Source organism: Lithobates pipiens, unplaced genomic scaffold (assembly GCF_037356315.1).
Source record: "Lithobates pipiens isolate NorthernLeopardFrog02 unplaced genomic scaffold, aLitPip1_a1.2 Scaffold_8, whole genome shotgun sequence".
In the NCBI taxonomy this organism is placed as follows: domain Eukaryota; kingdom Metazoa; phylum Chordata; class Amphibia; order Anura; family Ranidae; genus Lithobates; species Lithobates pipiens.
The window spans coordinates 275,191,031-275,217,105 of record NW_027507903.1 but is presented as its reverse complement, the minus strand read 5'-3'; the positions used below and the strand labels follow the sequence as shown (position 1 = coordinate 275,217,105).

Genomic DNA, 26,075 nt, shown 5'->3' with positions numbered 1-26,075 from the left:
AGGACCTCCTTCTTTTTTTTTTTTGGGGTCAGCGGACAGACAATGTATTTGTTTTTTTTGTGTTTTTCTTAAATAAAGGACTTGTCAAAAACTGTCTACTGTTTTTATTTACTTTTCACACTTTTTTGGCAAATGAGTGGGAGTACTATATACACCTTGTAATTGCACCACCCCCGCGTTGAGGGCATGTGCCCTGGTATGGTTCAAGAGGGGGCTGCACTCGCTCCCCCCCTCTTTCCTGGCCTCCTTGGCTGCATGCTTGGATAAGGGTCTGGTATGGATTTTGGGAAAGACCCCATGCAATTTTTGTAAAAAATTATTTGGCGTGGGTTACTTCTTCAAAATCCATATTTGACCCGAATAGCCTGGTATGGATTAGGGGGGTCACCCACACTGTTGTGTCATGCTTGTTATCTGCTGAATCGTATTTAAGGACATGGCAGCCACCTGCTCCTTAAAAACAAGCTATCCTTCACAATAAATTTGGATTGGATTTGAAAATATCAAATTCTTCTGATACAAACAAATATACGAAACAAATGCAGAACATACTAAATGAATCCCGAAAATGAATCTGTTCAACAAAATGAATATGACAAAATGAAATTCTTCAATTAACGAATTAAATGAAAATGAAGCCAAATGAAAATTTTGGCCGTACACATATCTAAACAGTGCCACACATTTGGCACCCCTAGCCCACCCCTTGCCTGTGATCTATAAAAGGGGAACCTGTCATGTCTAGGCTTTTTGCACATCCAAATAAATCTATTTACCACTGTTAAACCCTTGATAATATATTTGGGAATATAGATGAGTAGGGCCCTAAAGAAAAAAGTAATTTTGGTAGTATGGACATGTGGAGGGCCTGCCTAGAAAAGAGGATATGGTATGGGAACCTCAATTTTAATAACATTCTGAGTTTCTGAAGCATGGGTGTATAGTTGGCTGCATAAATATAACTGTAGAAAGGAGTAATAAGGTAAATACGTAAGTGCTGGAAGAATTTATTACACCATTGAAACTGAAAGCGAGAATGGAGAGATGAGATTAATGGACCAGACAGGGATTCCTGAACACTTTGAAATATTAACCCCTAGACCCAAGAGATTGTGAAAAACTTCTAAGGTGGAGGTTAAGTTGGGGAGAGAGGTAATAGGGTTGTCAAGAACAATAACACATCATCAGCGTATATGCTTAGTTTACGTTCCTCAGCACCTTTAAAATACTATCCCCTTTACAAGGAAATAAACCTTGTCTGGTCATGAGCGATGAGAGAATTAATAACTGATGCCAAGAGTAATGATAAATGGTGGGCGCCTTCTAATCTTGATCTCACCCTTGTGCTTGAATTCCAAAAAACACACGTACTTACCACAAATATGTGACCTTTTATTACTAATGGTCATTTAACACTTTCTGAATAGATATCTGTTTACTCTAATGGATTGATTCCAGGTTGCCTTCCACTGTAATGGTCCTTCACCAACTTGCCACCATTCCTCTTCAGGAAACAATCACTCAGCCCCAAAAGAGATAAGTACTCTCATAGTGCAGTATTTTTTTGTTCAAATTTAGTAAATGCCATAAAATCCAAATTTAACACTCACAATATACAGTGCACCAATACATATCACCTGAAGTTAAAAAACACAGCCACTACATCCGGGGAGTTGACATGCATTCCAGAGGATGCCGTGAGAGTGAAATGTGTTGGAGAGGGAAGAAGTCAGTCATTTTCTGGTAATCTGGTGATGTCACTTCTGTTTTCATGGCTTTGTAACACATGCCTGCTTAAAAGATTAAGACCGCGTACACACGAGAGGATTGTCCGTCCAACTTAGTCCGCTGAAACGTGTTTCAGTGGACAATCTGCTCGTGTGTGGGCTTCAGCGGACTTTTTCAGCGGACAGTCTGGCGGACTAAGTCTTTCGGAATTTCCGTAATTTTGTCCGTTCAAACTTGGTTTCAGCGGACAGTCCGCTCGTGTGTAGGCAAGTTGGACGGACTAAGTATGGCGCATGCTCAGAAAGGATTTACACGCCGAAGGTTGCATTGCAGTGTATTGGACATCGTATTTCTAGTCCCGTCGTACGTGCTGTACACGTCATCGCGCAAGCTTTCAGCGGACTGTCTGTTCATCGTGTGTGGTCAAGTCCGTTCATTCAAAAGTTGAACGGACTGTCTGTCGGATTGTCTGACGAACTTAGTTGGGCAGACAATCCGCCCGTGTGTACACGGCCTAACAGTGGCAGTATTTTTGAGCTTTAGGCTATATGTATTGGTGCCGAGGTTCTGGGTACTCTATATTGTGAGTATTAAACTTGGATTTTATGGCATTTATATTCACTTTGAACAAATAAATACTGCACTAAGAGAATATTTATCTCTTTAAGGCTGAGTGATTGTTTTCTGGGAGAGAGGAATGGTAGCAAATTGGTGAAGGACTATTAAAGTGGAATAGAGGGAGCAGCCATCTATTCAAAAAGAGGGAGCAGCCATCTATTCAAAATGTGTTGTATGATTATTCCACAACAAACATGAAAGGATAAAAAAAAATAAAGGATATATAGTTTTCTTTAAACGTTTACCCAAGTAGAATTGGAATTTCCTTTTTTGATGTCAGTTTGGGCCTTTTTTGTGCGAATAATATCTGTGTCTGCATGAAATATTTTGAAATAGAGAAACATATCATATCACCTAACTTCCTGGGATGGGGAAGAGAGTCGTCCTTTAGTACAAAGTATGTGGACAAACACACATCCCTTCCATTCCCCTATTTACATTAACTAAATAACGAATTTGAAAAAAAATATTGTTTTAAAGGATAAGTTCACCTTTTAAAAAAAGGTGCATTTTTAAAAAAAATTTTTATCAGAAGCCTGTAAAGCATTGCACCTGTGATTAGCAGATTGTGGGTGCAATGCAAGGCTCAGTATAAGCTGTCTGCTCATACCTCATACAATCAGGCAGTTACACACTGAAGGGAAGCATCAATGAACTTCATATAGCACTCAAGCGTGCCCTGGTAGTTCATTGAGAACTACAAGCTGACAGCCATAAAGACTGTCGGTATTTGTAATTCTCTCATTCACAGAACTCTGTGAATGAATATCACGGCCGGGTGGGCAAAACCCTTTTTTTTTTATTGTGACAGCAGATGTGGGGAGAAGATGTCCAACCTGCTGTCACAGAAGAGACTCGGGGGGTGTGGGGACAGCTGCAGCAGTAATATGTTACATGTTACATCCTGAATACAGTTATAACATGTAACATGTTATAAAAGGTAACCTTTAATTCACAAGTGTGTTTTTTTTTACATTATTTTTCCTTTATACATGCTTTTTGAAATCACAAAACCAATAATAAATAAAAGTATGATGAAATAAGTTGTGTAGTATATCAATTTTGGTAGTTATAGTACATTTCTTTATTAGAGACCTATACATCAGACTTAAAAAAGGGACAGCTGAAGAAGAAAGAGGGACAAAAGGATTTGGCTTCAAAAGAAGGGCAATACCTCTAAATGAGAAACATTTTGGAGTTATGAGTTATGACATATTCACTGTTAATATGTAACATGAATAATATGACTGGAGTTACACTTGTTACACATATAACATTATATTGCCAATTAAAATAGAAGTTGTAATGTTAACCATGCAATATTCCCTTATAATCATGTTGTATTTCATACAAAATATATAATCAGACATTTAACTTTGCTCATTAGCCTTCGATACCTTGATTGCATTTGGGGGGGGGGGGGGGGGGGTTAAGCCAATCTGTGTTTGTCCATGCAAAACAAAGCAACAGATTTTACAGATCAGCCCAGTAGCATATACTTGCCTCTTACATTTATTCCCCCATCACTTTGTTTACTGCCTGGCAGTTAAAGTTAAAGCTCTCTCACATGAGTGGGTCACATGGTGCTCAAAACTCGGATGTACCAAATGTACTCAGATGTACCAAATGTTTTCTTAGATTTCCTCCAATAAATAGAATAGCAGTAAAAAAATAAGGGTGAGTATGTGCTGCTTGGAGGGTGTGGGGTTAAAGCTAACCTTAATGACCAAAGTGCACATTTACTTTAAAGTAAATGTAATATTTGCAAAAATAGAGGTTTGGGTTTGGCCACATCAAGATGGGGCCTATGTGTTGCTTTTTAATTCTGAGAGCTTGTAAGTGATGGCACTCATGTAAAGCTAAACACTTCAATTATGCATATTGATATGTGCCAGTAAAACTATATTTTTTCTGTCCCAAAGAGTTTTAAAAGTTATCTCTGAGCTGTTCCTGAGTTGCATATATGTAAAGAACATCAAAAAGCATAACTGTAACTGAATGCCATGATTTGGCATAATTTGGCTGGTTAGGCAGGTAAAATATATGACGTGGGCATGGCTATGATGGATGTATAGTTGGAAAGGGACTGTAAAAAATCTATGCGCCTAGGTTTTACAGTATATTCAATTATAGCCATTTTCAAAATTATTTAGCTGCCAATTCCTTTAAAAACAGAACACTTCTATCCAGTTATCTATATTTTAGTGATTTTAAACTGTAGATATGAGCTCTTAGCACATACACACTATGCTTTTTTTTAATGTAAACTCACACTCACAGTAAGTATTATGTGCAGTTTTAATATGCTCAAGTTTTATATGTTTACTTGTTTTGCATTGTTACACATCTGAAAAAGAATCCACCAAGGAATTGTTGAATGTCATGCACATAAATTAAAATATTAACACATGACATAAAGGTCACTGGTAATATGATGAAAGGAGAGAGCTGAATTACTGTCATGCTGTTATTTGCTTGTGCTATAATACAGCACAACTGCTATTATCAATGTTGGGTAAATGTAATATTGGGTCTATATTAGTATATACTGTTGTAATACTAGAATATTGTTTTCTCTGCTCTTCTTTTAGAATGTTGTACAGTCTCAGTTTAAGGAGAGGATGAGCCACCTCTTCAGTCATCTGGTGATTGGGAGAGAGGTGCAAGATGAGGACATGCACAATCTTTTCTTTGGAGATTATGTTTTCCAGAAAACTTCAATAAAGTCTGAAAAGCATTACAATGAAATTGTAGATATAGATGAGCTTAAAATTGTAAGTATATTTGTATAGTTGTATTTATTTCCTAAATGTTTTAGTAGATTTAAACTTAAGGACCAACATTTCATGTGAGCTTTAGAATATTAATGTCTATGACAGTAGGACTATGCCCAGAAGCTGAAACGATCAGCTTGCAGGCTTCCAATCATACTACATAGTGCTCCTGTTTTTCCCACATAGCTGCCTGGGTAATGTGGAATCATTTCTGTTCAGTTGCATGGTGCTCTCAGGCTCCAGAAGACTGCACAATGTGAGAACACAATAGGTGGACTGGTCAACGTGTTGGAGCTCCTTTTCCAACTCCTAGAAGAGGTGACAGTAGAATCAAGAGACTTAAAAAAATAAAAAATAAAATAAAACAATGATTTGGGGGGAAAGATATGAGTGGGATCGATTTTTTCCTGGAGATGGACCTTAAAGTGGAACTTCAGTCATTTTTTCATCTTTCCATCCATTAAATCTTCTGCCTTTGTTGTTTTAACTTTGGATACGAAAAAAAAAAAATTCTGTCAGTAAATACCTTATACAGTCCACTTCCTGTTTCTTGTCTGATCACTAGCCTAGGATTATGACATCATCCACAGCTCTCTTTCTCACTCTCCAGGAAGGGAAGGGGGATGAGTCATAAGAGGGCCAATGAAAGCTGCAGGGCTGCCTGCAGAGCTGGAGGTGTGCCCCTGTGTGTTTGTGTAAATCCAGGAAATGAACAGGCAACAGCTTCAGCTTCCACACAGTTAAAATGGATGCAGACAGACTTAGTGGAGAGAGATTTCTGCAGCATATTTGGGAAATACAGAATCACAGTATATATAAAATAATATGCAAAGTGTTTGGAGGGAAGCTTCAGAATGGCAAAATGTTTTTATTACAAATAATGTGAGCAGACTGCAGTTCCTCTTTAAGTGTAGAATGGATTTTACCAATGAAGACCCTTTATTTACAACACTGATAAAGTACTTACTTTTAGGAACACACTAACTATCAATTTGACTTATAAGGAAAAGACTTGTGGTTGTTACTTTGCATTTTAATTTTCAACATTAATAGAAGTAGGCTATTAATACATTCTGAAAATTAAAATGTACTAATAATACATTCAACGAGAACATAGAAATACACTATAAATGAAAGCATAGAAATTCCAGACTACAATATATAGTTATATTTAGATTATTTCTCATAATGTGATCATCTTAAACTGCTGCCTTTGTTGGAGAGTCCCCTTTTTTTTAGAAAATTCCATCAACTAATATAATATGACAGATTGTTTTTGTGAATATTTTTGTTCTTTTCATTTCCTTAAAAAAAAAAAGAAACAAAAATGTAGCCATCACCATAAATAACAGATCTTGCTTGCCCTACAGCAATAAAAGCTGACAGATTTGTGTTCATTACAGCTGATAGATGATGTACATTTTATTGTTACTGGTACAAAAGTGCCAAGTGAATAGTGGATGCTTTATTGGTTCATAGTTCAAAGAACTGGAGAAAAGTTTTAAACTCCAAGTTTATCGTGGAATTGTAAATGTCAACATCTAATTTTTAAATGGTTACACGACATTTAAAGCTGAACTCTGGAAAAATGTAAAAAAAAGATTGAATTCATTCATTCATTCATACATTTAATAATAATAATAATAAATAATAATAATAATTAAAATACAGCTAGCAAACATGCCTTACATCTCGGCATGTCCTATACAGTAGGGTTTAGACTAGGATAAAGAGGAATAAAACCCTGGGGCAGTACGGGCTCTATTGTTTTTTCACAATTCTGCCAGTCTAACATTATAAAATACTTACAGTAGGGAGAAGCACAAAGATAAACTGTCCTTCCAAGCTGTAGTCCTTAAATGCAGCTTAGGGACCTGGCAATTTCTTACAACAAATATAAATAATCAAAACCATCACACATTTGGTTAAAGAGAATTACAAATTTGGTGATACACAGAACTCCTCCAAACTACTCTCCCAGATGGGACCATTAATGCATACATGTAAAAAGCAAAACAAAGGAAGCACTTCCAGTAGTGAAAAACTATAAACTTTATTAGATAAAAAGTAAAGCACTCACAAGCTATCCAACATAAAACATCATCATATACGCCCCTGATGATGTCATATAAGAAGAAACATGTGGGGTAAAGCTAGGATGTACACACGTCCTCATGCATGCTCATAGGCTGGCCACCATCTTTGACACTGGAATTCCGGAATTTTATGTTTATACAGCGCTGTTTTATTTATTTTTAAGGGCCACACAATGTTTCTGTAGCTGAAGCTATGCTGACAAATTTTTAATATTTACTTAAGCTTAAATCCTGACGTTTGTGACCCAGCACTGTAAAGGTTACACACAACAACAGACACACTAAGAATGGAGCAGAAAGAATCTGGAGCTCCTGTGCATGGCAACCAATCAGCTTCTAACTTGTATTTTCAAAGTCTAACTGAACAAGCTGAAGTTAGAAGTTGATTGGTTACTATGCATAGCTACTTGAGGTTCTGTCTGTTCTAGTTTTAGTAACCCCCCTCCCCCCCCCCCCCCCCCAACAAAAAAAAAAATAATTACACAGCTGGATCTGTACCAGTTACAGTGTTATTACATTGACCATGCCATGACAGATAACATTTTTCCAAAGTAAAATCTAACTGTTTTCAACAAATAAAAAACCCTGCGTTAATGAAAAACAATTGTTCCACTAAGTGACACCCAGTGTACACACACATGCAAAGGACGCACTCATCAGAATATCTAGACCTCTATTACTATTGATTGGAACTTTTACTTGCCCCTGCAGATCAGGATATTCTGTACTGCTTCCAAAGCATTTCCCTTGAGCATTTTATTATTCCCTTTATTTTATTTTATTTATTTTTGTTTATTTATTTCATTTTATTTTATTATTCCCGTGAGCATTGTATTATTTAGAAATGAGGGAGGATACATCCAACACATTCAAACACATCCTAACACATTCATAGGCGTGTGCACAGGGTGTGCCTGGGCACATCCTAATAACCCTGTGTGGTGCAGATTCCCCTGCTGCACGGCCCCCTGTGTCTCCTCACCCCACAGCACTACTGGCTTCCCTTCTCTCCTCTCCCGCCAGCTGCTGCGGGGGATGTTTCAGGATGGAGAGTGGGGAAGAGGTCAATGCAGCTGAGGCTGGGGGAAAAAAGAGACTCAGGAATCTTTGTCCTCAATCACTTTCTCTGTCTCAAAATTGAGACATCAGACCCCTGATATTTCACCAAAGCCCCAAATGGGGTTCCTAAAACAAATTTAAAATATTGTAAAAAATAAATAATAATGTTGAAAATAATTAAAAAATTAAATTGTAAAAAATAACAAAAATAAAAAACTGACACCGTACACTTCCCTACTGCTCTTCTGACAACATCCTCTGCCCTACTGACACTATCCACTGTACTACAGACACCAATTTCTGCCTTATTGACACTGTCCATTGTCCTTTTGACACTGTAGGGTTCAATATTGAGTTGGCCCACCCTTTGCAGCTATAACAGCTTCAACTCTTTTGGGAAGGCTGTCCACGATGTTTAGAAGTGTGTCTATGGGAGTGTTTGACCATTCTTCCAGAAGCATATTTGTAAGGTCAGGCACTGATGTGGATGAGAAGGCCTGGCTCGCAGTCTCCATTCAAATTCATCCCAAAGGTGTTCTATCAGGTTGAGATCAGGACTCTGTACAGGCCAGTCACATTCCTCCACCCTAAAATCACTCATCTATGTCTTTATGGACCTTGCTTTGTGCACTGGTGTGCAGTCATGTTGAAACAGGAAGGGGCCATCCCAAAACTGTTCCCACAAAGTTGAAAGCAAGAAATTGTCCAAAATGTCTTTTTATGCTGACACCTTAGGAGTTCCCTTTACTGGAACTAAGGGGCCAAGCCCAACACCTGAAAAACAATCCCATATAATAATCCCCCCTCTACCAAATTATTTGGACCAGTGCACAAAGCAAAGTCCATAAACACATGTATGAGGGAGTTTGGGGTAGAAGAACTTGACTGGCCTGCACAGAGTCTCGACCTCAACCCAATAGAGCACCTTTGGGAAGAAATAGAAAAGAAAATGCGAGCCAGGCCTCCTAGTCCAACATCAGGGCCTGACCTCACAAATGCACTTCTGGAAGAATGGCCAAACATTCCCATAGACACGCTCCTAAACCTTGTGGACAGCCTTCCTGGAAGACTTGAATTGTTATTGCTGCAAAGGGTGGGCCAGCTCAATATTGAACCCTACAGGCTAAGACTGGGATGCCATTAAAGTTCATGTGCGTGTAAAGGCAGGTGTTCCAATACTTTTGGTAATATAGTGTATATGGTAGGCCTATCCTTTTTATACCCGTGTAGCAATGGGTATATATACTTAGTGATATTTTTATTACAAAAGGTCCATTCAGCTCCTTTATATACAACTTTTATATGGAGAAAAGTGTAGTGAAAGCTGAAAATTATGCATTCAGTGTCCAAAGGATCAAGTTTGCCTGCATTGTTTTTTTTAGTTTTATTAATTGTTTGTTTCGTCACATATCATCTTTTTTTTTATCGTTTATATATATATATTGACATTTGTCATTGACAGAACCACCTGTGATTTAACATGTTTGTTTTGGTTCTTTTTTTCTCTTCTCTTAGTGCATGCAGCAATACTTACACCAGTACAATGCAAGCAGCAAGACCCCAATGAATCTAGTGATGTTTCATTTTGCAATACAGCACATTTCTAGAATAAGTAGAATTTTAAAGCTTCCATGTGGGCATGCTCTGCTGATTGGTAAGAGACTACTTTAAAATAATTTTTAGTGATTGCTGTATTCAAACTATTAATATTGTTTATACCATATACAGTACTTTCTGTTATACTGTCGTTCTTCTTTGCTCCTTAAAAAACCTCTTATTGATTGGGTGTCTAGACCTGTAAAAATGTATATACTGTCTAACCAAACGTGTATAAACTATGCTCAACATTTCATCCAAACTTCAGCTTATTGCATTTGTTTTATATACTGTAATGGTATTAAGACACTGTAGCAGTTAACAAGCACCAGACATTTTAACTTATAATTTTTATGTATTAATTCTTTGGGGTGTGCTTAGTCAGAATCAGTTTTATTGGCCAAGTATGTACAGCCATACAAGGAATTTGTCTTTGGTTTAGAATGTGGTCAACATTTATGTGTATGTGTGCATCCACTAAAACACACACACACATACACACACCCAACACCCAAATTGAAACAACTGTTTATTTCATTCAGCTAGCGGGAAAATGGGACAAACAAGTGTTATCGTTCCGTGTTTTTTTTTCCATTTTTGCTTCCAATGTTCAAAAGCGGAATGCCATTAATGGGGTGAAAATTCATGAATGACAGAGGACAATTTTGCACATATGTAGATGGTCTACTATGTCAAGTCTATGGTCATACTTTTTTACGACTATATGCAGACTTTGATTTTGATTTTTATAAGACAAATACTGTACTAATTAAATGAAAATTGGACATTATGCTAGCTAGCAATATTCTAACATATCCCTTCAGAAATGTGTGTCTGAACAATAGAACATTTAACAATAGTTCGAAGTAAAAAAATTTTGTCTGATTTCTAATGGTGTGTAATAGGCTTAACAAGTTCCTCCATCGATACAAACAAGATGGATGGGGCAATCCCACCCCCCCTTCCCATTGGAACATTGTATCCTGACTCCTACACTCACCACTGTCATGCCGCATACACACGATCAGACTATCTGGCGGACTTGGTCCGCCGGACTTTCCGAACGAGCGGACTTGCCCACACACGACTGGACTTTTCAAATGAACAGACTTGCCCACACACGGAGTAAAGTCCGTTCATTTTGAACATGACTCCAGGTAGACAGGAGTAGCGAAGGAAGTCAATATCGCCGCTCCATTGGCGATATTGACACCGCGCTAGCCCCGTCGCCTGGTATATATTTTAAGGGGAACCCCTACACCGAAAAAATGGGGGTTCCCCCCAAAGTCCATACCAGACCCTTATCCGAGTATGCAGCCCGGCCAGTCAGGAAAGAGGGTGGGGACGAGCAAGCGTCCCCCTCCTGAAATTTATCAGGCCGCATGCCCTCAACATGGAGGGTGGGTGCTTTGGGGAAAGGGGGCCCTGTGCCCCCCACTGTGACATCATGATGGGCGGGGTCACCATGTGATATCACCCGGTGACCTCGTCCCTTATGCCTATATAAGTCGCTGCACAATATGTCCCTGGCATTACGGCCGGAGAGAGTGTCATGTCAACATCGGAAGGAAGAAGAAGAAGGCAGCGACAGCGACAAGACCAGGCCAATGCCTTATGCCTATATAAGTCGCTGCACAATATGTCCCTGGCATTACGTCCAGAGAGAGCGTCATGTCAACATCGAAAGGAAGAAGAAGAGAAGAAGGAAGAAGAAGAAGGCGGCGACAGCGACAAGACCAGGCCAATGCTAGTAAAAGAGCTGGAAGAAGATAGCGGAGGCCCGGCAGAAGAAGCAAAGAGCGGGACAAGACCCCCGAAGTTGAAAGAAGACCCCAGGTTGGTGACGAAGGCAAACGAGAAAGCTGGGTGAGAAGACCCCCGAAGTCGGAAGAACCCCGGAGCTGTCTATTGAACTACTTTAAAAACCTGTGTTGTGTTTTTTTTTATTAACACTTTTTCCGTCAGGTGAATGAGTAGGGGTAGGGGTACCATGTACCCCATACTCATTCACATAGGGAGGGGGCCAGGATCTGTGGGCCCCCTTATTAAAGGGTTCTCCCGGATTCCGATAAGCCCCCCGCCTGACCGTTGGTTGTCGGGAAGAGGCCCTTGTCCTCATCAACATAGGGACAAGGTGCTTTGGGATGGGGGGCTGCAGGGCCCCCTTCCCCAAAGCATCCACCCCCCATGTTGAGGGCATGTGGCCTGTAACGGTTCAGGAGGGGAGCTGCTCACTCGTCCCCACCCCCTTTCCTGATCGGCTGGGCTGCGTGCTCAGATAAGGGTCTGGTATGGACTTTGGGGGGACCCCCACACCGTTTTTTCAGCGTAGGGGGCTCCCCTTAAAATCCATACCAGGCGACAAGGTTAGCGAGGTGTCAATCTCGCTGATGGAGGTGGCGACATTGACTTCCTTCGCTAGTCCCATCTACCTGGAGCCACGTTCAAAATGAACGGACTTTACTCCATGTGTGGGCAAGCCCGTTCATTTGAAAAGTCCGGCGGACTAGCACACAGATGGGCGGATTGTCTGCTGGACTGCCCAATCCAGTGGACAATTTTGAGTCAAAACTTCTTTCTAAGTCTGCCGGATAGTCTGATCGCATGTGCGTGGCATCAGAATACACTGATCTAGCATGTCCTTTTGACAGCAATTGGCCAAACAAGTGGGGGTAGTCACACACTATTCGAAAAATTCATCTGTGTCAGTGGAGACTTTCAATCACTGTATGGCGAGTTTTAGTTGCACACACATTTAATATATACATATACAATAATAAAGCTGGCAATTCACATAGACAGTGGGTAGAGTGATTAAAAAAACCTAACAGATTCCTCCATCCACACAAATAAGGTGGATGGAGCAATCCACTGCTGGGACATTGTAGTTCAATAGCTTGGCTGCAGCTGCTAATCAAGAAAACAATGACAGGATGTCCCTTATAGATAGATATAGATAGAATTACAAAAAAATAAAGTCACTGCACAATGATTTAAATGAAACCTCCTCTGACTGGGCAGCTAACACAATGCATTTCACTCACAGAAACTAATAAAGACTGTGCAGTGCTCTAAAATAATAACTTTTTAAAAAATACATTTTTTTACCATCAATGAAATTACTTTGAATTGGTAGAAACTCATATGGCAAACCCAAAACATGCACAAAATATATTACAAATAGAAATCAAAACATTGAATGTGTGTGTTACATATGTATGAACATCTGTCCAAATAAATTTATATTGTGTTTAAAGTTCAGTCCTGTGTTATTAAATGACATCCTTCAAACAAATGAAAATTCCTTCTTTAAGATAAGTTTGAGTGAACAAACCTGCTCCTTGCACCACAAACCACCACACACTAGTGTATATTATGCTCTCACCACTTAACAGACCTCCAAACTATCAGAGGTCTGTATGAGCTTTATGAAAAATAAGTTTTTACTGAGCAGAACTAGAAGAGTGGATGATAAGTAAGTTTGCTTTACATTGGAGACATCCAGCAGGTGGAGGGCCAACAACGTGACATAATTCAGAAGTTTCAATCTACAGTAAAAAAGACATTCAATATAGGGGAAGTAAAAATCACTTAATAATTGGACTATACTATACAATCGAACCCTTTAGCCTCCTGGGTGTAAAGTACTAGGACCTGCCGACAGAAGGAAAAAATAAGGTTCTTGACTTTGATTGAAGCCTTCTGTTCATCAGGATTTTACAGAACTCTTATAGTTTGTAGGTCTGAAATGGCAGACCTAGTGTCCATTGTCTCTGGTAAGAGTACCCAACTTTTCTTATAATTGATATAACTACAGACAAGCTGTTGCCCCTGGTTGATTTGTGCGGTTGTCCATGCTGCTGCTGGGAAGATCACCATTGATATTCTCTACTATCATTTATATTTGGACTATACATTGGGACACACGTTTTAGTTTTCAGTTTGCAGTATTCATTAGGATTCATGTGTATTTGTCCTTTGATTATCGAATTCACATACCTAGTGAATTGTTGATTTCACTCTTTTTATTGTTTCATAGTTTATTTTTCCTTTCACACGTGCACATTACTTCACATGTGTGTTCTATGGGATTAGTTTTTCTTGCCATTCCCTAAACATAGTCTCAGATCCCCATACTAATCCATTTACTAGCGCTACACTAATTTCTGTCCATTCTCATTAAAACTTTGTTTGAGTGTTAGCAGTTGACTTTCCATTTTCGGCTTTAGCGCAGTGTTTTCCCCCTTTTCTTGTTTCAGAAGTATATTTAATCCTAGGACAAAATACCCTAAGAACATCCAGTTAGAAGAGAATATACCTAAAGAATATTCAATCATAATAGAAAATATTCCCAGGACCGCATATTTAGGGTGTAACATGAAACATAGTAACATTCTCCAGCCCCTCAACATTAAACTGCCCTCTCACTTCCATTTAATGAATCATGGGAGGCTTCTCCCTAAAGCATCTTACTTAACGCTGGTTAATTAACACAGAACTAATGTGCATCAGTTTTGCATCACACTTAACCTGGTGGTACAGCAGTTCTTGGGCCATCAATGCGTACCTGTGCAACTGCGGCACCAGGACAGGGTCAGAGGAGCTTGTTTTTTTCACCACATCAGTGGGGCATGATCAGGGATGCATGCACTGTCCTGTCACCATTTGAGGAGGCCACGAGGATGGTGATCAGTGACAGTGCATGCATCAGTGACACTGTAACTCTTGTCCACCTGTTAGAGCATATGCTGCGTGGAATAATGGACAGGGCACTTGAGGCAGAACAGAGGCAGGAAGAGGAGGACTTCCTTGCCTCTTAAGGCCCCCTTTATCCAGACAGTGTTCCTGCTGTCCCACCCATCACACAGTAAGAGGAGGAGGAGGCTTGTGTCAGCATGGAGGTGGAGCCTTGCACTCAGCTTCAGCAGCAGCAGTCTTTTAGGGATGATTTACAGTCCCAAGAAACCCATGGACTTGTACGTGGCTGGGAGGAGGTGGCTGTGGATCATGTTGTCCTTAGTGACCCAGAGGACTCCGGACCGAATGCCTCAGCTAACCTATGCTGCATGGCCTCCCTGATCCTGCAAAGCCTGCGGAAGGATCCTCATATTCTTTCGGATCAAAGAGAGGGACCATTACTAACTGGCCACTCTCCTTGATCCATGGTACAAGGATAAGGATGTGGACCTTATCTTGCCGTCGCAGAGGGAGCAGAGGATGAAACATCTCTGGGAGGCCTTGCAGAAAGATCTGTGCAACGCGTTCCCAGAGACTGGGAGGTTACAAACTCCTGGTCCTGGACAACGCGTTGCTGAGGCTTCGGTCAGTCACAGAAGGAGCAGTGGAGAAGGTGGCCGTCTGACCGATGCGTTCATAGACAATTTTTTAGTCCGCAGTCCCAAAGTATGATCAGTTCCAGCAACCATCGCCAGCTTCTGATTCACATGGTGCAGGAATACCTAGAGGCAAGTTTAGACTTGGACACCTTTCCCACCGAAAATCCTCTGGCTTACTGGGTCTTGATGATGGATCACTGGCCAGAGCTTGCACAGTATGCAATTGAGCTACTGGCCTGTCCTGCATCCAGTGTTCTTTCGGAATGCACCTTCAGTGCTGCTGAAGGCTTTGTAACCAATCACAGGGTGCGCCTCTCCACCGACTCGGTTGATCGACTGACCTTCATAAAGATGAATCAGTCTTGGATCATCACCAGCTAGCAAGCACGTGAAGCTGATGTAACCAAATAATTTTTTTTGAAATGTCACATCCCTTCAAGACTGCCTATGCTGATGCTGAGTGACTGCCCTGTTATGTTGACTGACTATCCTCTTTCTCCTCAATGATCCTGCTGATAGCTTGGAAGAACATTTTTGGTTCTGGGTGACGCCACCAGTGGCTAAGGCCCAATTTTTCAGCCCCTGTTTTACAGGGGCGTGTAATTACAATTTTTGATGCAATGCTTTGCAGCAGGGCTCATTCCTGCACTCCAACTAGAGTATCTGGGAGAGGTTGCAGTGTCATGGCACCAGCACCAGTGCCTAAGGCCCAATTTTTCAGCCCCTGTTTAACAGGGGCATGTAATTACAATTCTTGATATAATATTTCACAGCAGGGCCCGTTCCTGCACCCACCAAGAGTAACTGTGAGGAATTATAGTGTGGCACCAGCACCACCACCACAACCACCAAAGGCCCAATTTTTCTACCACTTTTCAACAATGGCATGTAATTACTATTCTTGATATAATCGTTCAGAGCAGGATGCTCCAGTGCCCACCAAGAGTCACTTTGAGGGCTTACAGTGTTGTGGCAACACCAACACCTCAGGCCCACATTTCTACAGAGCATATAGGGTAGGCTCCTACTTTCAGACATCCAACTTACAAAAGTCTCCTACTTGCAAACGGAAGGAGACAACCGGAAGTAAGATAAAAAAAGACAGACGGCCCAAAAAATTATACAGGGGTGGTAACCCTTCCCTATGTTTTCCAAAAAGCTTAAAAATAGATTTTTTGACTGGAGCTACACTTTAAAAATGTACCAGTTCAAAATTACAAACAGATTCTACTTAACACAACAAACCTACACAGTCCCTGTCTTGTTGGCACCGCCTGAATACTTCTGTTCTGAGTATATAGGGTCTGAGGGCCCCACACCTTTCCTTTTTTAATTTGGGTACGGGGTTCCCCTTAATATCCGTACAAGACCCAAAGGGGCTGGTAATGGGCAGGGGGGCTACCCATGCCATTTTTTTCTCAATGATTTTCATCCATATTGCCGGAACCAGATATTACATTAAAACCGTAAGCAGTTTTAAATTACTTTTTTTCCGTTAAATGTCATTTTGTGCAGGGACTGTTCTAAACATGAGAAACACGTGCCACTTCACAGACATACTATAGACACCCCCAGGCACGATATTTAAAGGAATATTTCACTTTTTTTCACTTTAATCGTCATTAAAATCAGTGCTCCCGAAAAATCTGACGTTTTTGGCATTGATCCATGTCCCCTGGGGCAGGAGCCGGGTCCCCAAACCCTTTTTAGGACAATATCTTGCATATTAGCCATTAAAATTAGTACTTTTTATTTTGAACGTTTAAATCCCATAAACTTCAATGGGGTTCTAAAGTTCGTACGAATTTTTGGTCCGTTTGAAAGTTCTGGTGCGAACCGAACGGGGGGGGGGGGGGGGTTTGGCTCATCCCTACCTTAAACTTTAAGGTGTGTCACTTCCTGGTAGTGTCGGTTGTTGTTTCCACCCCTCTACCCCCCTACCTTCTGTATACTTCTGCTTGCCAGTAAGCTTTCCCACCATAATGATGGGCCAATAGAAATATTTGGGAGGGACAGGACTGATTATCTACCTGTATGCAAGTATGGGTATACGTTGGTTGATTGAAATGGAGTTCTGCAGCCCTGTCCAGTACCCTTAGGGGTCTATCTTAGCTCTCACAGTTTTTTTATGGTGAGATACATTGCTTGAATCACACACTTAGAGACTGCTGGACACCCACTGTACACTTTATGTGATGGATGCCAATTATCTTGTTCAGCTAGCTAAAGTCTAAATGCATGTAGGCAGCAACCATGTGTACAGTAATCTCTAGGTGACCTACCTACTAGGTGTACATACAGTAGCTGTTGGAGATTAACTCTTGCCAGAGAAAAGCCATAACTTTTTAATGAGATTTCCCTCAAAAGCTAAAATATGACACAAACCTTTCTTGTAGATTTTCTCTTTATCTAATTTTTTCCAACTGCATACTCCTGTTTCACCAGGAAAAGTCTACTGGCTTCCACAGACTCTTCCACCAATCAGGGAGACAAGTCACACTGCACTTACCATCTCTTACTAAGTTTACCTTGCCGTTTGTAATAATCGTTTACATGGGACCGAAGGCGATAGGAAAAAGCGACAAACATGCATATGAGAAATAAAACACAAAACACTTTTCATCATTTTTTTTTTATTGGATTAAATTTGGCCATGGACTGGTTTATTGGTTTCAATAAATGTATAAATAAATATTTAAATAAATAGTAAGACTTATTTCATCAATTAACTTCATCAATCAAATACTGATAAATTAAACCACTCTCAGCGCAGGCACTGAGACTCAAGCTGACTCAACTTTTAGTTTAACATCTCCTTACATATCCCCTTTAGCTATATGAAATAAAGGGATTCACTACATAAACCGGCCGTGATGAGGGGGGCGGTTAGGGAGGGAGCTCCTTGCGACGTCTTCTTCTGTGGCGACTGGCCCGGAATCCAGTCAGCTGATTCTTTATATAGCCTCATACTTCCCGCTTCTAGAAGATTCTAGTAATCACCTAACCTCCCTGACCAAACCTTACTCGAAATTACCTTTTTCATAATATTCATTCAATACAACCTAACTGAATAATATAGCAACAATAATTCTAAACCTCCTAAAATTGACTAAAGTGCTGCCGCAACGGTCCCATAGTGCAAAGGGGGGCACAAATAGTGCTCACCCCCTTTTGTCCCATTTGTACAGTACATACATCTGACATATCACACACATTATGGGGCATTTTTTTTATTCATTTCCCTGAGTTTGTATTTATTAAATGTCTCTCCAATTCATTTCTTATTGCTCTTCTTGGAGCAGGTGATTTTATGTGGTCTCTTTGAGCTTTATTACATTAACAATCTTAGTTATTGTGTGCAAGTATAAAAACAGACAGTTATGTTGTGGAAAGACTAATGCACATATCTATTGATGTCTATGATTTCAGACAACCAACAGTCTTTGTATGAATTTGTGGCATGATTAAATTGTAATAAGTGGCAAACAGTAAACAGTATTTAGCCACTTCAGCCCCGGAAGCATTTATCCCCTTCCTGACCAGAGCACGTTTTACAATTTGACACTGTGCTGTTTTAACTGGTAATTGTGCTGTTATGCAATGCTGTACCCAAACAAAATGTGTGTCTTTTTTTCCCCACAAATAGAGTAGTGGTATTTGATAACCTCTACGGTTTTTATTTTTTGCGATATAAATGAAAAAAGACTGAAAATTTTGAAAAAAAAAAAGATATTTTCTAGTTTTTGTTATAAAAAAATACAATGAACTAAATTTTAGTCATACATTAAGGCCAAAAAGCATTCAGCCATATGTCTCAGGTAAAAAAAAATTCAATAAGTGTATATTTATTGATTTGCGCAAAGGTTATAGCTTCTACAAACTAAGGTACATTATCTGGAATTTACGCAGCTTTTAGTTTATGACTGCCTATTTAATTTCTTGACGTATTAAAATGGCAGGGCAGTACGAATCCCCCTTCAAATGACCCCACATTGGAAAGTAGCCACCGCAAGGAATTTGCTGAGAGGCTTGTTGAGCGCATTGAATATTTTATTTTTTTGTCATAAGTGATTGAAAAATTACAAAAAATTTTTTACACAAAGTTGTCACTGAAATTATATATTGCTCAAACATGCCATGAGCATATGTGAAATAACACCCCAAAATACATTCTGCTGCTTCTCCTGAATATGGGCATACTGCATGTGTGGGACTTTTTGGGAGCCTAGATGCGTACAGGACCTAAAAAACCAAGCACCATCTTCAGGCTTTCTAAGGGAGTAAATTCTTGATTTCACTCCTCACTACCTATCATAGTTCCCGAGGCCGTGAAATGCCCAGACAGCCCACCCCAAATGACCCCATTTTGAAAAGTAGACACCGCAAACTATTTTCTGAGAGGCATGTTGAGTCTATTATATTTTGCCACAAGTTTCAGGAAAATTACAATATATATTTTTTCACAACATTGTCACTAAATGATATATTTCTCAAACATGCCACCCACATATGTGAAATTACGCTCCCCAAAATACATTGTGCTGCTTCTCCCGAGTATGGGGATACCACATGTGTAGGACTTTTTGGGTCTAGCCACGTACAGGACCTCAAAACAATTTTAACTGTAGTGGCGAAATCATCTCCTACAATGCTGGAGTCTCTGATTTATGTATTGTGAGAGCAAACATTGTTGGTGTCAAGATAAATAAATCAGTGCCGCAGCTGAATGGTGTACCTGAAAATAAAATAATAGCTAACAATAAAACACAGTAAACAGTAAAGTATAAAATCATTACATACCTGAAAAGCATCTATGATAAAACATAGTAACAATAAAACATACGGAGAATGCCTCCCATGCTCACTGCATTTGCATTGGGAAGTTGGGCCACAGCACAGCCACAGCGCCATCTGGAAAGGGAAGGGCTGTGATGATCTCTTCCTGGAATTTAAGGAAGGATCCAGTTTGTCCTGAAGCTTTTTTTAGCAAATAAGTGTTCAGCAGAGCCAATTGGAATAAGTTAACAGACACTTTTTTGTATCAGTGTCTGGCCTTACGGGCAATTAAGTAAGGTGCCATCAATTGGTCATTGAGGTTCACCCCTCCCATATTAAGGTTGTGTTTGTGGACACAGAAGGGTTTCTCCACAACACCAGTCGCTGTAGGAATTTGGACCATTGTGTCTGCGTGAAGGGAGGACAGAACAAAAACATTTTTATCCCTCCACTTTACAGCTAGCAAATTATTACATCTCAAGCAGGCTCTCTCCCCTAGCCGAAGATAGGAATCTACAAGCCTCTGGGGTAAGCTGCAGTAATTGGATCGCATAGTGCCACATGCGCCAATTCCATGATCAAACAAGTGACTAAAAAGTGGCATGCTTGTGTAATAATTGTCCACATACAAGTGGTACCACTTTCCGAATAAGGGTGACACCAAGTCCCACACAATCTTACCAGCACTCCCTAGGTAGTCTGGGCAGTTCTCCAGCTCTATTTAACTATCTCTTTCCTCGTAAACCATAAAACTATATGTATAGCCTGTTGCCTTGTCACAGAGCTGATACATCAATAGTATGTAAACTCTTGTAGGGGATGATAAGGGATTATATACAAGATTTTAGTAATAAGAACTGTATCATCAGCAGTAATCAGCATGTATTCATGAAGAATTGTTCTTGCCAAACCAATCTATTAACCTTCTATGAGGAGGTGAGTTGCCATCTAGATAAAGGAAGGCCTGTAGATGCGGTGTATCTGGATTTTGCAAAAACATTTGACACAGTTCCCCATAAACATTTACTGTACAAAATAAGGTCCGTTGGCATGGACCATAGGGTGAGTTCAATCTCTGTATTTGTGGAGGATACTAAGCTAAGCAAGGCAACAACTTCTCCGCAGGATGTAGAAACCCTACAAAAAGATCTGAACAAATTAATGGAGTGGGCAACTACATGGCAAATAAGGTTCAATGTAGAAAAGTGTAAAATAATGCATTTGGGTAGCAAAAATATGAACACAATCTATACACTGGGGGAGAACCTCTGGGGGAATCTAGGGTGGAAAAGAACCTGGGGGTCCTAGTAGATGTCACGTTCAGGAGCGAGGCCGAGATGCTGAGAGGGCTCCCCTTGTGGCCGAGTGCAGCACAACCCTGAAGATGACACAGGGATGCAATGCCCACAGTAGCACAGGTTGCCAGGTAGCAGCAGCAGAAGACAAGAGCCGAGTAAACAAGTCTCCGGGGGCAACCGTGCTAGGAAGTCCAAGAGTGGGGTAACAGAAGTCCAGTAGAAGAGTCAAGGCCAAGCCGAGGTTCAAGCACAGGAAATCAGTCCTAGGATTAGAGTAACGGGTACTGAGCTGAAGACCGGAGAGCAGGAGTCTAAGCCGAGCCAGGATCGGGTGCAGGGAGCAGACAAGGAACGTCGGGTACAAGCCAGGGGTAAGAGCCAGGAGAACAACAGGAGCAGGTCAAGCAAGCCGGGTTGGTACACAGGAGGTCAGACAGCAGGAATCACGGGCACAGGTACACAGGAGAGCTGACGATAATCCAGCGATGCAGCACTGTCAGGCGAACGTTTAAATAGGCAAGGTGCCTAGGTCACGTCGTGAGCGCGTCGAGGCGTTCGTCCGGCTACGTCGAGTACGTTATGCGTTCGTATCATCACCGCGTACACCCGCTTGATCAAACGTAGCGTCGAGCGTTCGTCTTGGAACTACCTTGCGCCTCCGTGAGCGCTGACGCGCGTTGACACGGACGTACCTCGCGAGGTTGCGCCTACTTCCCTGACAGTGCCTCCCCCCAAGGGGCAGCCTCCGGATGCCTAAACGAGCCCATTTTTCAGGATAACGGCTGCGAAACCTGTGTATAAGCCTAGGAGCATGTACATAATGTTATGGTTTTCAGATGGTGAGTCTGACTTAGTGGAAGGGGACCTCTCTTACGGCTCTGGTTCTGGTCTCACTGGAATGGGGACAGGGAGACCGGAGCGCAGCGGGATAGGAGAGTCCAGCCAGGTGCAGCAGCAGGTACTGAGTAGATGAGGATCCTCTGGAGCAGGAACTCACTGTAGCAGGGAAGCAGCTAGGAGAAGACTGCAGACCGTGGAATCAGGATGGATGGCTCTTCAGGATGCGAAGGTAGCAGATGCAGAAGCAAGCAGGAGTCGGCAGAGGTATCAGGTACAAGCAGAGGTTCGGCAACAGATAAACAGTCCAAGAAGAGTCAAACAAGCCGGGGTCGGAGCAGGAGAGGTCAACAAGGTCAGACGGAGCCGGGTCAGGTATCAGATAGGTAGCAGGCAGATAAACAGGTTACTTCAGGCACAAGCTGCAGACGAACAGCACAGAACATCTGCAGCTGTTCCTTTAAAAAGGGCCACTGGCGCCAATAGCGCTAACGCGCAAACGTGCGTGCGTGTGCCGCGCGCACATCCAAACGACGTGCACCCGCTCGCGTTCGGAGACGCGCGTGCCCACGACGACCCGTGGCACGAATGCGCGTGCGCGAACGGAGACCCGATCGTGCAGAACGGACGGATTCCTGACACATAACTTGCAGGTTCCCAAGAATTCTCTTCAGCAGAATACCCCTTCCATTTAATTAAAAACTGGATTGTCCTACCTCTCCGACGACAGTCAAGGATAGACTCAACTTCAAATTCAGTTTCTTCACCAACCTGATCTGGAGGCGGGGGCACTTCTTCTCTTCCTGAAAAAGGACTGAAGATAACACGTTTAAGAAGAGAAACATGAAATACAGGATGGATTTTGAAAGATTCAGGCAAAACAAGTTCAAATGCTACGGGATTAATCTCCCGTTTAATCTCGAAAGGACCCATGGAATTTAGGTCCCAATTTCCGAGATGGGCATGGCAATTTAAGATTTGCTGCTGAGAGCCACACCTTGTCCCCTGTCTTAAAGGTAGGGTTAACTCTCTTCCTTTTGTCGTAATTTTTCTTGTACTCTTCCTGAGCCTTCTTCATGGTATCTTGGAGCATTTGGTAGTTTGCTTGAATGAGGTTTACTCTATCTTGAACTGCCGGGACAGAGGATTCAGGGATGGTATTAGGCAGAAATGAGGGGTGAAATCCGTAATTTGCCCAGAAAGGTGATTGGTTGGTAGAGGCGTGCACTGAGTTGTTATAGGCAAATTCTGCACAAGGTAGCAAGGAAACCCAATCATCCTGGGAAAAAGAACAGAAGCATCGCAGGTATTGTTCCAACGTCTGGTTGGTTCTTTCAGTTTGACCGTTACTCTGAGGGTGATAGGCCGAGGACAAACATATTCCAATCGAAAGCAATTTACAGAGTTCTTTCCAAAACCTGGAGGTAAATTGTACCCCTCTATCCGAAACGATGCTGTCAGGTACCCCGTGTAATCGGACAATTTCCTTTATAAAAGTTTTTGCTGTATCCAAGGCAGAGGGAGTCCCTTTCATCTGCAAAAAGTGCGCCATCTTGGACAGGCGGTCTACCACCACCAAGATGGTCGAAAACCCTTCTGAGGGAGGTAATTCCACAATAAAATCCATGGAAATTTATTTCCATGGCTTCTCCGGGACTGGCAGCGGCCTTAACAGGCCCCAGGGTCTGGCGTTAGATCCCTTGTTACATTGGCAGGTAGTACAGGAGTCAACTTATTCTTTACAGTCTGCCCTTAAGGTAGGCCACCATAAGGACCGCTGCACAAGGTCAATCATCTTCCGGACTCCAAAGTGGCCTGCTAGTTGATGGTCATGGAAAGTCTTTAGTACAAGTAACCTGGCTTGCTGGGGAACAAAAATCTTGTCCCGATGCCATAGAAGCCCTCCTTGGCTTCTCAGGGAAGAAACTTCAGTTTCTGTACACTGGCTAGAGGCCTGCTCGATTGAAGATCTAAGATCCGGTTGAATCAGTAAGAAATTTTGGGGGGACAAAATTGTACTGGGTGGGACTCCTTCCAGGGTATCAGGAAACATCCGGGACAAAGCATCTGCTTTGCTATTCTTAGATCCTGGGCGATAGGTTATGTGGAAATTAAACCTTGAAAAGAATAAAGCCCATCGGGCCTGTCGGGGTCTCAGACGTTTGGCCGTGCGGAGGTACTCTAAGTTCTTATGATCAGTAAAAATTAGGATGGGGTGAGCGGCACCTTCCAGGAGATACCGCTATTCTTCGAGAGCGGTTTTAATCGCTAGAAGTTCCCGATCCCCCACATCGTAGTTCCTCTCTGGGGAACTCATTTTTCGAGAGAAAAAGGCTACGGGATGCAGTAATGCCTTTGAACCTTGACGTTGAGATAGAATCGCCCCTGTGGCCACCTCCGAGGCGTCAACTTCCAGCACGTAGGGCAAGGTGGGATCTGGATGCTGCAGGATTGGCGCGGTGGTAAAGAGGGTCTTGAGCTGGTCAAAGGTGGACTGCGCTGCTGGGGACCAATGGAACTTGGTGTGTTGACGAGTGGTCTGGGTGATGGGTGCTACAATGGTGGAGAAGTTCCTTATGAATCTTCGGTAAAAGTTTGCAAACCCAATGAATCTCTGAACACCCTTTTTGTCAGAAGGAGCGGGCCAGTCCAGGATAGATTTCACCTTTTGGGGATCCATGGCAATTCCACCTGTGGTAATGATGAGTCCCAAGAATTTAATGGATTCCTTTTCAAAATCACACTTCTCGGCCTTAACATATAATCCATGTGTTCTAAGAATACATAGTACTTTCTTAACATGCACTCTGTGAAGTTCCAGAGAGGTTGAAAAAATAAGAATGTCGTCAAGATAAGCGACAACAAAGTGGTCTAAATGCTCCCGGAAGATGTCATTAATGAAATGCTGAAAGGTTGCCAGGGCATTACATAGTCCGAATGGCATGACTAGATACTCGAAATGCCCGAATCTCGTTCTGAATGCCGTCTTCCACTCATCCCCCTCCCGGATACGCACAAGGTTGTGAGCCCCACGTAGATCAAGTTTGGTGAAGATACGTGAGGTGTGGAATCTTTGGAAGAGTTTGGGGATGAGCGGAAGTGGGTAGCGGTTTTTAAGGGTGATATTATTTAATTCCCTATAGTCCACACATGGTCTTAAAGCCTTGTCCTTTTTTTCCACGAAAAAGATGCCTGCACCGGCAGGGGATGAAGAGGGACGAATTAATCCCTTGGCCAGGTTCTCATCTATATATTGTCTCAGGGCCTCAAGTTCAGTCTCAGAAAGGGGAAATATCCGGCCAAAGGGAATGGGAGCCCCTAGTAGTAACTCGATGGGGCAGTCGTAGGGGCGGTGTGGAGGTAGGGTATCGGCTTTCTTCTTGTCGAACACATCTTTAAATTCCTGGTAAACTACTGGTATGTGAGGAACTGGACTGGGTACGGGTTGTACGGTCAGACAACTGGACAAGTCACTTGATTCGGAATCCAGACAATGTTGTTGGCAATAGGCAGATGTGAAGGATACCTCCTTCTTGAGCCAATCAATCCGGGGGTTGTGTGCCTGCAGCCAAGGAATCCGTAGGATAACGGGGAACATCGGAGAACTCAGAACATCGAATTTAAGGAATTCCCGATGACCTGAATCGGTGATCGTCAGGATGGGTATTGTTTCCTTGGTGACATGGCCAGAGCTAGGTAAGGAGCCATCGGCTAGATGCACAGTCAATCTCTGTTTCTTGAGGTTGAGTGGAAAGCCAGACTCTTAGCCAGTGTTAGATCCAGGAAACAGCTACAGGCTCCGGAGTCCAGTATTGCCTGTAGAAGAACTATTTTGCCTGCCACCATCAACGTGACAGGAAGGGTGATATGGGCTGAAGCCGACTTTGTTGCCTGAAGGTGAAATGGAGTGCAGAGGACTGGTTTACTTGGTTTTGTGGGGCAGTTGTTTATGAAATG

General features: G+C 41.8%; 1 protein-coding gene across 1 annotated transcript in view; it reads left to right on the top strand.

Moving 5' to 3' along the window:
- LOC143962680 (dynein axonemal heavy chain 3-like) overlaps positions 1-26,075 on the top strand; it is a 2,426,925-nt gene that overhangs the window by 1,532,871 nt on the left and 867,979 nt on the right. The window contains exons 47-48 of the mRNA XM_077472045.1: positions 4,938-5,120; positions 9,791-9,929. Of these exons, the coding sequence (XP_077328171.1) occupies positions 4,938-5,120; positions 9,791-9,929 (322 nt within the window). The remainder of the gene's footprint in view (positions 1-4,937; positions 5,121-9,790; positions 9,930-26,075) is intronic.